Source organism: Musca vetustissima, unplaced genomic scaffold (genome assembly GCF_032173495.1).
Source record: "Musca vetustissima isolate MV318-11 ecotype Yass unplaced genomic scaffold, APGP_CSIRO_Mvet_v1 utg35640, whole genome shotgun sequence".
NCBI classification, from domain to species: domain Eukaryota; kingdom Metazoa; phylum Arthropoda; class Insecta; order Diptera; family Muscidae; genus Musca; species Musca vetustissima.
This window is the reverse complement of record NW_026884795.1, coordinates 1-13,095: the sequence shown is the minus strand read 5'-3', so window position 1 is coordinate 13,095 and position 13,095 is coordinate 1. Positions and strand designations below refer to the sequence as shown.

Here is a 13,095-nt window from a genome sequence, read left to right as displayed (position 1 = left end):
TTAAATCTTGCTGAATTGAATTATAGTAAAGTAAAAAGCTAGCTGAATTGATTTTTTTAGAAAACATTTCCAAATTTGTATTTTTAGAAAAAAATAACTTTGCTGAATTGCTTTGAATTAATTTTTTCATACAATAAAATGTAAAAATTGAATTTTTGAAAGACAGAAATGTTGCTGAATTTAAATTTTATTACAAAATGTAGCTGGATTATTTTGAACTACAGAACGTGGTAGCTGAATAAGTAGAAAAACATGTAAACTAAAATAACTTTTCCACAAAAAAATAAAATAAATAAACGGTGAATTTCCTTTATGAAAATATTATTTTGCTGAATTTAACTTTGCAATTGATTTTTTTTCATTAGAAAAATTATATTATTATAAAATTATATAATTATATTATATAATGCAAAATCTGAATTGAATTTTTCTAACGAAAAAAATGTTGCTGAATCAAAATGTTTGTAGAAAAATTCAGCTGAATTATTTTGAACTGCAGAAAGTGTTGGCTGAATAAGTAGAAAAACATGTAAAATAAAATTATGTTAAAAATTAAATTTGCTGAATTGAATTACAGTACAGGAAACGTTAGCTGAATTGATTTTTTTCATTAGAAAAAAATATCTAAAGTTGTATTATTATAACACTAAATTTTCTGAATTGATTTATATTGACTTTTTCAATCAAAATATTTTTTTTAGAAAAAGCTAACCGAATGATTTTTAGTAGATAATGGAAAAGAAATAGTTGGCATTGAAATTTTTCAAAGTAAATGTTTGCTAAACTGAAATTCTTCAAAGAAAAAGTTAGCTGAATTATTATTATTGATATTGTATTGCTTAACGAATCCATAAAAAGTGGCTGAATTACATTTCTCTGCAGAATAACTGTTCGGAATTATTTAAAAAGGGATTTTTTTTATAAAAATTTTAGCTGAATTTCTCTTTACCCACAGTTTTCGAAATTCCAATCAAAATTATCAAGTAAACTTCAACTGTGAATTGTAGTTCCAAATCCTTAAAGAAAATAACTGAAAAAATCAGACCATCGTATTCAAATATTTCCAAAGATAAGACCTCTATACATCACGATTTATTTATTCTTTCCTCCATATAGCTAAGAAGGCATGTCATTCACCTACCAACAAAATGTTCGTTGCGGTTGTTTTTTTTTTTTTTTCAAACAATTGCTACCGAAAAATAATGGCCAATACAAATCAATAGATAAGCTACCACTTTTGCTATATCTTTCTGAACAACTTGATAATTTATTAGTACCCCCCTATATAATTTGCAATAATAATAGAAAAAAAAATCAAAACTTTTTTGTGACGATTGCAAAGCCGATAAGATTTGACTATTTTTTTCGGGCTCGAAGGCATGCCAGAGAAAATAATTAGATCGATCTCCTCTATAAAAGCCAATGTTATGGCCAAAAAGAAAACAGTTCTCGAGTAGCATTTCATTGGAAAAGTTACTATTAGAAAATAATTTAAATTTTAATCATGCGTTTCTTATTGGTTTTGGCTTTTGCCACGGTTGCCTTGGCCGGCACCGTATTGCCCCAACAGGGTCTACGCCCCTTGGCCGAGATGGCTGATAGTGATGGTGAAATTGATTTCTTGGCTGAGAATCAAGATGGTACCGTTGAAAGTAAGTTTTGAGGAAATTTTTGTTTGTGGAGATTTTTATATTAATGTTTTCCGAATTTTAGTCGCTCCCAGCTTCATTGTCTCCTGGCAAGTACGTCGCATGATCCGTAAAATCCAAAAGCAAATGCCCTGTGGCTGGCCCCAATACGGTATTCCCCCACTAGCTCCCTTGAAGGTTCGCGAAGCTGAAATTGAATTGAAAAAGGGTATCTTTGAGTAAGTATCACAAAAAAAAAAACAATCGGCATGAAAAGCTTAGAGGATAAAGAGAGAGAATATTTCAATAACCCACAAAGTTTTGAGGAGAATTTTGAATGCTTTTTGAGTGTGAAAAAATATCATAAGAAAAGAGAAATATTTTGAGTATAAGCAGAGCTTTGAAGTGAAAATTTTTTGAAAAGTTTTTTTTTCAATTAAAAAGCTTTCTGAACTTTCAAGTGACAAAATTGAGTAAACACAATTAAAAAATTACAACTTTTTACAAATAGTATACATTCAAAGATTTTAATAATATTTTTAGTTTCCAATGATTCAATACAGAATTGTTTTCAATGTCTCAGAACTTTTATCTAACCAAGCTTTCATGTGAAATTCAATATTGAATATTTAAAAGCTTTTTTGAACCGATCTAAATCTTCTTTTTGAGTAATTTTTGTTCCATCCGTTCACAAAGCTTTAATGCGATGTTTTCCCATGCTCTAGGCATTTTTGGTTAACTAAGCTTTTAATTAAAAATTCATTTTGATTTTTAATTATGAATTTTAAAGCTTTTTAGACCAAAATTAACAAATATGAGAGATTTTTAATTCAAAGCTTTATTAAGCTTTTTACACACTTTTTACGAATAACTTCCTCTTAGGATGATTCTTTAATCTTTGATAACCAAGCTTTCAAGGGATATTAAACTTTACATGTGTTCAAATTAGAGTTTTTTAAGCTAAGAGCTTTTATAAAGCTTTTTTTAATTTCCTCTCCCAATCTGTTGTCAAAGCTCTTTTATGAAACAGTTTCCAAAATTTTATGTTAAATTTTTATAAAATAAAAAAGCTTCCATTATCTTTACGCTTAACAAGATTTCAAGCTTTAAAGTTTTTGTATCATCATACAAAAATTTAATCAATAAGAGCTTTATTAAGGAAATGCTTTTCTAAATATTGTTTATTAACACAATCCTTTTAAAAAGTTTTTAAAATATGTTTCCAACGACTTAATTCGGATTTTCCCAAGATTTCCGCACTGTGTTGCTAATAAGCTTTTTGGATAAATTATTTAATTTTAAAAGCTTAATTTGGCAATATTTTTTAAAAGTATGACTCAGATCATGAATAGCTCCTTTTAAGATTTTTTAAGATTTCTCTTAACTCCAATAGAAAAGCTTTCATTATACTAACTTTCGTAATTACTCTTACCTCCAACAGCTTTTTCAAACTATTTCCCCCCATCAACACCTGAACTAACTTCACTGCTTTTTATTTTTAACCCTTTAGAACTATCGATAAGGTCTTCAAATTCCGCATTGACGGTTTGGATAAATTCGTTATTCAACAATTCAAATTGAACGTCATCAAGTCCAAGATCACCTTCGATTTCTTGTTCAAGGATATTGTTACTTCCGCCTCGAAATATGATACCAACAGCATTTTGGATGCTATGCGTCAATTGGGTCTTTCCGTTCAATACGAAGGTGAAGGTACTTTGGACTTTGGTTTGAAGAATTTGCGTATTGCAGGTACCATCAAATACAAAATTCCAATCTTGTGGGGCTCCATCAAGATCACCTCCATGAAGACTCAAGTTTCTTTGGGCGCTTGCACTTCGGAAATTACCGGTTTCATGGGTAATGGCGCTGTCAACCGTATGATCAATCGTCAAATTGAAAATGTCGTCGAAATGGGCATCAATAACAACCAAGAAGCCATCTCCGATATGATCGAAGAAACCCTTGTCCCCAAGGTCAACAAGATGTTGAAGGGTAACGATTTCTGGACCATCATCGATATGATCTTCTCGAGCACCGAAGGCGAACAAGAAGATGATCCTATTGTTGTTAACTGTGTTCCTCCTCAAGATCCCTGGGCTTAAGCGTTACGAAAATAATTTGGAATATTGAAGTGGATTTTTGTGGTATTTTTCTTTTCAATATTTGGAAGAGAGAAAAATTTACTATGAAATGAAATATAAAGTCCAGTATTAGTGAAAGAAAAAAGTTGTTAATGTGTTTTTATTTTATTAGTTCCTGTGATATTTATTTTCGATACAACACAGGTTATAATTGATATGTTATCGAACCTACAGGCTTCTATTCTGAAGTCTTTACCTTAGCCACTAAGCTCAGAATTACATCAGATATTTTGCAGAACATTCGGAAATAATCGGATAAAAATATGCCGAGTAAAACAAACATTTCGCAAACCTGTTATAATTCGGATACATTAAGAAGACTGCGTAAGAAATTTTCACAAAGAGATAGAGAGAGAGAGAGAGAGGGAGGAAGAGGGGACCCTATATAAAATATTATGATCAACATTTGGTGTAGAATATTTGGAGGTCAAAAATATCGTGTTGTGGACTCTATATTGAAGATTACGTTTTAGAAAAATATTCCTCATTCGATGCGACTAAAGATATGTGATCTCAAAAGTCAACAGCAATAAACAAATTATAAAGTTTTTTCTTCATAGTTTATCAGCAAAAAATCCATCGTAACATATTTCGTAAACTTGGCGAATTTGACCTTCTGTCTTGCTCGCCAATGGCATAAGAAACATTTCCCCCCAAGATAATGAGCTCGATTTTGGGTCACAGTGTAATCAACAATGTCATGTTTATACTGATTGGGTGCTTGAAATATATCATTTCATGCATGAATTTCATCCAGCATCATCATCGTCGATATTGATGGAGCTCATTTCCACCTCGGTGGCTCTGTCAACAATCAAAATTGTCGCATCTGGGTCTCTCCATCCTCGTCGTGGTATTGTTCTGTGTATTATATCGAACGGCGGGGTCATTTGACCCCATTAATATCATGGAAATTATATGGGACTGGCAATAATGGAGTATCGGGAGATGATTATTGATTTTTTTGTGGTCTGAATTGGTTGGTATTAATCTGGACAACGGTTACTTTCAACAAGATGCCGTTACATGCTACCAAGCAACGAAAGCGTGACTATTTTAATGAACCTTATATCTCGAAGAGGTGATCACGATTGACCACAGAACACAGATCCTTGCAGATTACAATTACTTCAATGCTTTATTGGCACAACTTTCTCCTATGTATATTTCGTTCCATCTCTGCACAGAGATTTCTTGACGAACACGGAACCCTGCAGATTACGATTACTACAATGCTTTATTGTCACAACTTTATTGCCCAGACTTACGCTTCGGATGGTTTCAATTCGAGATCTGATTTACAACTAACTCACTGCCATGCTCTTCTAAGTATACTTCGTTCCATCTCTGCACAGAGATTTCTCGACGAACACGGATCCTTGCAGATTACAATTACTACAATTCTTTATTGTCACAACTTTATTGCCCAGACTTACGCTTCGGATGGTTTCAATTCGCGATCTGATTGTCATGCTCTCCCATTTATACTTTGTTTCCTCTCGGCACAGAGATTTCTCAACGAACGCGGTCCTTTGCAGATTATGATTACCATAATGCTTTATTGGCAAAACTTTATTGCACAGATTTACGTTTCGGATGGTTTCAATTCGCGATCTGATTTACATCTCGCTACAGATGTTTCTCGACGATCTAGTAACATATCGATTACTAAGAATTTACCAGTGCAACGTGATCACTGAGCGATCAAGAACATGACCATGTTTTAACATAGCCCAAACATTTAAGGTATTTTCAAAGTACAAGGCGCATTTTCTAACAGAAGTGGGTGTAATTTGGCATTCCGTCCTCTTTATTGGTTCTAGCTAAATTTATCCAATTGACTAGCTATATGCAAGCAGGATAGATCTGCCCCTGGTAGACAATTTGCATTATTTAGCTTGTTTTGTTATTGTTTTTCTAATTTGAATGCTTACCTCATGGTGAAGGGTATACAAAGTTTGCACCGATCGAAGTTGTCGACGTTTTGACTTTTTTTGGTATCGCTCTCCGCCTCTACCCTCACTTGGTGGTTATTAGTTTTGCAACCGTTTATTTGACTACTACTTCTCTTGCTAACAGCCACCGTCTCTCCACTCACTCGATTGTGGTTAGTTTTGCATTCCATTGCTTCTTTTATTTCAGACACTGCTATCGACCACTTCGCAAAAGCATTTTCCAAATTATTTCGATTGAAAGTTTGTATTGAAAGTTTGCACCGATCGAACTTGTCGACGTTTTGACTTGTTTTGAAGTCTTCTTTTGGTATCGCACTCCGCCTCTCCCCTCACTTGGTGGTTATTAGTTTTGCAACCGTTGACTACTGTTTCTCTTGCTAACAACCACCGTCTCTGCACTCACACGGTTGTGGTTAGTTTTGCATTCCATTGTTTCTTTTATTTCAGACACTATTACCGACCACTTATTTTTTGTTGTATAATTCGCATAAGTATTTTCCAATTTATTTCGATATAAATACCAAATACAATAGATGATTCGAGCAAACAGTCCAACCGATTGTTTTGTATATTTGTATATGATTGTTCTAATGACGAATGGCATTCAAAAAGTGCAGAAATCCGGACAGCACTTTATTTGTTTCTGTGTAGTGATTATAGCTTCAATTAATTTAAGTGTTTTAAAAGACATTATCTTGTTTATCTTTATATAAAATATTCTCTTGAATTCTTCCACCGATCTTCAGTATACACAGCTGTCATGCCATGCAGACTTGTTGAGATAATGCATAATCTTTCTCCAGAATATAGAAAACAGTCTTAATAAAGCAATTCTGAAATGCATCGGTGAATTATATTCGATCAATACTTTTCTGGTGAGGGGGGGGGGGGGGGGAATATGATTTCCAAATCATATTACATTTCTTGGTAAATATACACTTTTAATAAAATATCCTAATATCTCCGTAGTTTTTTTCTCGACATAAAATCCAATCGGATGATTATAACCACAATTCTGTCATAAAATTTCTAGTAAAGAGAGAGCACTCACAAAGATTTACCCATTCCAGAAATTTTAAAGAATCTATAGAGGTTTACTCTTTCTACAATTATCAGGCCAATGGCAATGTGTCACAATGTGCAGAATATAGAAAAAATACGAGTTTCGGAAAGGCATCGATCAATACTATTCGACTAATTTTTTGAAGTAATTAGAAATGGATCGACAGACATTTTTAATTGCTGATGAGGACTATGGTTTCCAAATTAAATGTGTTGGTAAAAATACCCTCGTACAGAAATATCCAAAATTCTTCTTCAAAATTCTTTTTTCTTTTCGACTACATTCCCGTCGGATGATAATAAATAAAAAATTTTGTAATACCTGTTATAAAAATTATAGTGGACGGAGAATATCCACTAAGGTATTTACTTCCCACTTGAAAAAATGTATGCCAATAACTCCGAATATTTGTTCTTCTCGATTATTATAATAAATAAAATTTTTGTTGCTCAAAATACTTTGAACAGAATTTTGTGTTACAGAAGATTTGATCATTATAAGATATGAGTCTAAAATCCCACATGCAACGCTGTTAAGACTTTTGTTGTTGGTGTTGAGATTTTATGGCGCACACGATGTAAAAATTCTCCACAGATCAAATTCTAAGCAAGAGTAGTTTAAGTTGTACATAAGGATAAATATTTTACTATAAAATCAGTGCCTTACAACCACTCAACAAAAACGGTCGGGAGCACCGTGTCTGATTTATTTCTTATACAGATGAGCTTCGGCTGTCTGTATATTTCTTTAACATTTGTGGTCCTTCAAATAACTGAATTTTCCCCCACGCGTAATAAGAGACTCAGTAGAATCAGCAAAGGAATCATTTTCAGCGATTGGCTTAGAATACAAAAAAATACAATAGCAATTTTGAGAAAGGAGCTCAAGAATTTTTAGAGATTTTCTATTCCACAAGGTGAAGAGTTTTTTATTATTTATCAAAGTAAGATGGAGAAAGATTTAGATTTTTTACATAGTCTTTGGAAAAAAACTTGATGAGAAGGAGGGAGAGGAAGTACTGGCGATTTAATCGAGACGCCCAGCAGTTAAAGGCCATATGTTCCTATTAAACGAAAAAATACCCTTCTGAAACAACTTGCATCTGAGATTAAGTATGAATAAATAAATTCGGAACTGAAGCGAATTACTAAAAGTGTGGAAGCGTTATAAAATAAAGTGGATGACATCAAGCGAGATTATCTGGACTTCTATACTCCGATCTTCGCCAACAACCCCAAAATGTATGATTTTGCATTGGAGGAAATCTACAATGAAGCCGTCTATGTAATTAGCCAATGTGACGACGCGAGACATGTTTTGTCTGGCATGTCTAAAACACAGCGCTAATTGAAATCGAGTATTAAAGACGAGTATAAAAGAACTGAAACAACTTGCATCTGAGATTAAGGATGAAGAAATAAATTCGGAACTGAAGCGGATTACTCAAAGGTATGAAACCATTACAAAATAAAGTGGAGGGTATCAAGCGAGGTTATCTGGACTTCTATTTTCCGAAATTCGCCAAGAACCCCAAAATGTATAATTTTGCATCGGAGGAAATCTACAATGAAGCTAACTATATAATTTGCCGATGTGACGACTCGAAACATGATTTGCCTGGCATGTCTAAAAACACAGTGCTAATTGAAATTGAGTCTTTGAAGTAGTTGTATATAGAGCTCACTCTATTGCTTCCAAAAGATGCAGGTGTGGAATTCTCTGAAGATATATTATTAAAATTAAATATAATGTTCCAAATATATTTTGATATAAAGAAGGAGCTGAAGAAAGTAGTGAAAACCTTCTAATACCTGTCACAAAATTTCTAGTAGAGGAAGAGTACCAACAATTTGTTTATCCAAACGTTTACATTTTCCAAAAATTCGAAGAAAACTTCAAGCAATCAACCCATTAGAAGAAAAATTTGTGTCCCAAAAATTCCCTTTATGCGAACTGTTTTGAATAAATTCCAATCAGAGGAAACTTCTATTTATAGTCTTTCGAATTTCCAATAAATTCTAATCTAATTGGAATACCTTTAAATTTTCTTGCTAAGAGTCCCATTTTCCTACTAAGAATCCCATCAATATCCAATTATGTTTCCAATTGGAATTCCCTTCAATGTTCCAATAAATTTAATTTTCTGTGATGTGATTACCAAATTATCTTGCCTACTTTTAGGCGTTTCGAAATAAAAAAACACAGTTTGAGAACGATTGCATATCTTTTGATTACTAATCCTTATCTCTTTAGTAAAAACAAAAATAACAAATAAATCTAATCATAAATAAAAAAAACACCTGTATTGTCATAAAATCAATCAACTATTTTTAAGTTAATGCCAAAATTCACAGAAACAATTGTGTCTCGGTCGCATTAAATATCGTTTGTCCGAAAAAAAAGAATGTTAAAAATTTCACAATTTTTAATATTTGCCATTACGGTGGGCATCTGTCTAAACAATTGTCAAGCCTATCGTTTGATTGATGACACGAAATTAGGACCTGAGGGACGCACAAAATTCGATGATGATTTAAGAGAATTTATGGAATTTGTTAAATTGCAAATGCAATGTGGCTATGCACCAGCTGGAATACCACCCATGGCACCATATCAGCAAGAATTTGCCGAGTTCGATATGCAGGGTGGGGGATGGAGGTGAGTGAGATAGGAAAAATAAATAAATAAATTCCAAATAAATAATTTAAAACTTTCTTTTCAGTCTCAAAGGCAACATGACAAATTTACAAATATCCGGCCTCAATGAATTCGACATTGTCGATCTGAATTGGAATAATGTGCTGCAAAAAATCAAATTTGATTTTAAATTCCCCTCAATTTTGTTCCATAGTTCAGAGTATAAACTAAATGCTCGAACAAGTGCTTTGGGTCCATCAATGGGTTTCCATGGCAATGGTGTTTTCAGTTTGGAATTAATAAATCTGCGTGCCAGTGGTAGTTTTAAATTGCGCCCCAATTTATCTGGTGGAGTTAGTGTAAGAAGTTTTAATGTTAAACTTGAATTGGAATCATCCAAGTCGAAGACTACCGGCATCATGGGTGGCAGTCTGATTTATAATAAACTTTTCAATTCATGGGTTGAGGAATTTATCGCCTTGACATTTGAAGAAGATAATTCGGAGGGTGTTAGTCATTTTGTAGAGGAATTGGTTGTGCCTCCGTTAAATGCTGCTTTGAAAAATATCTCATTGGTGGAATTGCTTGCATGTTTTATTTACAAGAAAAAAAATAGGAATTGATTCAAACTTAGTTTGATAAAAATTTTGGCTGTGAAACAATTCGGATAGAGGGAATATTTAGGGACACAATTTTTTCTTCTAACAGGGCCATTGCTTGAATTTTTCTTCTTTGGCATTTTTTTATGACAGGTATTGGCAACTTTTTTTTTTTTTTGTTTGATTAAAATTTTAAAATTTCAAAACAAACTTTCAAAAAAAAAAAAAAAACAAAGAATAAAAGTGAATATAAATTAATGTAGAAAAAATTTATGACATTAGAAGCATTTCGATATTATTTAAAAGAAATAACTTTAGCTGGGATTTAAAATTTGAGATTCTGGGAATATCTTTCAGACTTTGAGGGAGATGATTATATTCAGAACAACCGGTATGTTCAATGCGCTGTTTTGTGGTTTCTAACCTGCATCTTTTAATATAAAGGTTAGAACTATTTCTCGTATTAAAATGTGTTTGATTTTGCGAAAAACGTATAACATGATAACCAATGTTATTTATAGATTTGTACATGTATGTTAATAGTTGCATTTTGTAAAGTCCGTATAGTGGTAAAATGGTTTTAGATACATTTTTAAACAATAATGACGTCGGATACATTTTTGGAAGATTGTAAACGATTCTGAGAGCCTTATTTTGTGATCTCTGCAAATATTTAAAATCTGTATTTTTTTTATAACAGTATACCATTGGTAAATAATTATAATGGCTATGCATAAGTGCATTATATAATAAAACCTTCGTTTTTTCATCAAATTTGTTTTTGAATTTGTAAAGTAAACCAATTACCGGAGCTACTTTCGTTCTTATATACTGCAAATGAGTATTCCATGCCAGATTGCTTTGAAAGTATAGACCTAAATACTTGATGGAATTGCTCTCTGTTACCGTTCTCCCACAGATGGAAGCATTAAAAACTTCAATGCCATTACAATGAGGACGAAATCGAACGATTTTAGTTTTATCAGAATTTAAAACTAATCCATTTAATGTAGCAAATTCATATATTATTGAAGCATCATGTTCAATTTGACCTTTTAAGATAGCATCATGGCAATATGGATAAAATAGACTCATGTCGTCAGCATACATAACTAACTTTCCATGTAATTTTAGATTTGCTATATCATTTAAATATATTGTAAAAAGTAATGGTCCTAAAACACTTCCCTGCGGGACCCCATATTTGACAGATTCTGCCTCACTGCAGCATGTCCCTATCTGAACAAATTGTTTCCTATTCCGGAGGTAACTTTCTATGATATTATTACTATGTCCAACGATTCCGTAATATGACAGTTTCTGTAATAAAATGTCATGATCTACTAAGTCAAAAGCTTTTGACAAGTCGTAGAAAACGCCAGCAACTCCTCCATAGCCGTTATCTAAACCATCACATATTATGTTGACTACATTAACAATTGCTTCCTGCGTCCCACTGCCTTTTTTGAAGCCAAATTGATACCTGTACAACAAATTGAATTCTTCCATGTACGTCATCAACTGCCTATGTAGTATTTTTTCAAAAATTTTATCAAGTCGTTTCTGCACACTTTTAGCATATTTGTGTTAACCTCGTCATTTCCAGGACTTTTATTCATTTTTAAATTGGAAATTATGTCGAGAACCTCCTCAGCCGTAGTTTCACAAAAATTAAAAGAATTTTGAATGTGTGTGAGCGTTCGTAACTTATTAAAATGATCATTGGGTAAAATATGAATCTGTTTCTTCAATTGCCTTGGGACATCTATAAAAAATCTGTTAAATGTTTCACACATATCGTTCTCACTTAATAAGTCGCCATTGTTATTTTGTAAAACTATTTGGGAACTTTTAACTCTACCGAGATGTTCATTTAAAAATTTCCAACATTTCTTGGGACTTTCCTGAAGATCTTGGAGCCTTGAATGATAAAATCTGTTCATACATATGCTTTTAGCCTTTTTTATAACCTTGCTTATATGTTTAAGTCTGTTTTCCATGCCTAAATCTGTATAGTTCTTCCTCCTCTTGGATAACAAATTCTTTTTCCATTTGATAAGGGCCAGCAGGTTTTCATTTATCCAAGGTGCTATCAATTGCCTAGAGTTTTCCAATACTGTTCTTTCAATTGTGGAGTTGTTAATGCATTCTGAAAAAATGTTCAGAATATGTTCCATATCTGTATTTGGATTACCACACAGTTGGATGTCTTCAAATTTTTCATGAATACATTCCTCCAGCATATTATAATCACACTTACGAAATTTTTTATATGTGTTTTTGGTTTTTTGTAAATTACCTATGATTCTGCATGATATCAAATTGTGATCCGTTAGTGTACATTCTATAGAATCTACAATGACTATATTTTCAAAATTACTGAATATATTGTCTAAAGACTTTCCACTAGAGGGACGGGTAACTAGAGAATGACAATTTTCATAATTATAGTGGCATAATATGTCCAACATTTCAGATGACTCAGATGAGCTTAGAAAATCTATATTTGAATCACCTACAATAATACTTGGTGTATTACCTATATTTTCCAGCATGTTTTCCATGAAGTTATAAAAATTGTTCAGATTGCATTTCTGAGAACGATAAAAACTGGTAATTTTCATTGGTTTTCCATTTAGTTTAATATTGTTTACTAAAATAGTGATAGCATCAACAAAATTCTTACTTTCACAATATTCAATAGTGTATATAAAATTGTTTCTGATAAATATAGAAGTACCACCATGTGCGTCATTCCTACAGCAATGTATAGCATTATATCCAGGTATGTTATATATTTGTTTTATATCACTTTGAAACCAAGTCTCTTGTACTGCAATAATATTTGGTAGAATCTCAAACTGGGAAATCATATTCTTAAATTCTGTAAATTTATTTATCGACGAAATGCTTCGCATGTTTACAGATACAATATTTAAAAACTCATTTTCAATTTTTTTTAAATATATATTAAATTCTTTTAAGTTTGAAAAATATTTATTATTAAAATTCATAATTAATAAAGAATAATTAAAAATTCAGTAGCAAAAGAAAAAAAATCTTAATTTC

At 32.2% G+C, this 13,095-nt stretch overlaps 2 protein-coding genes across 2 annotated transcripts; both read left to right on the top strand.

The window, feature by feature from the left end:
* The first annotated feature begins 1,504 nt into the window (after positions 1 to 1,504).
* On the top strand, positions 1,505 to 3,733 carry LOC133331814 (uncharacterized). The gene is made up of 3 exons (XM_061540188.1): positions 1,505 to 1,652; positions 1,684 to 1,867; positions 3,139 to 3,733. Exons 1-3 carry the CDS (start codon positions 1,505 to 1,507, stop codon positions 3,731 to 3,733), a joined length of 927 nt encoding a protein of 308 aa, XP_061396172.1.
* Positions 3,734 to 9,194: 5,461 nt separating this feature from the next.
* LOC133331812 (uncharacterized) lies at positions 9,195 to 10,014 on the top strand (the record flags this gene model as incomplete). Its single annotated transcript, XM_061540187.1, has 2 exons — positions 9,195 to 9,448; positions 9,513 to 10,014. Coding segments are annotated over exons 1-2 (756 nt in total), but the record flags the coding sequence as incomplete, so codon positions are not given.
* Between the last annotated feature and the right edge of the window lie 3,081 nt (positions 10,015 to 13,095).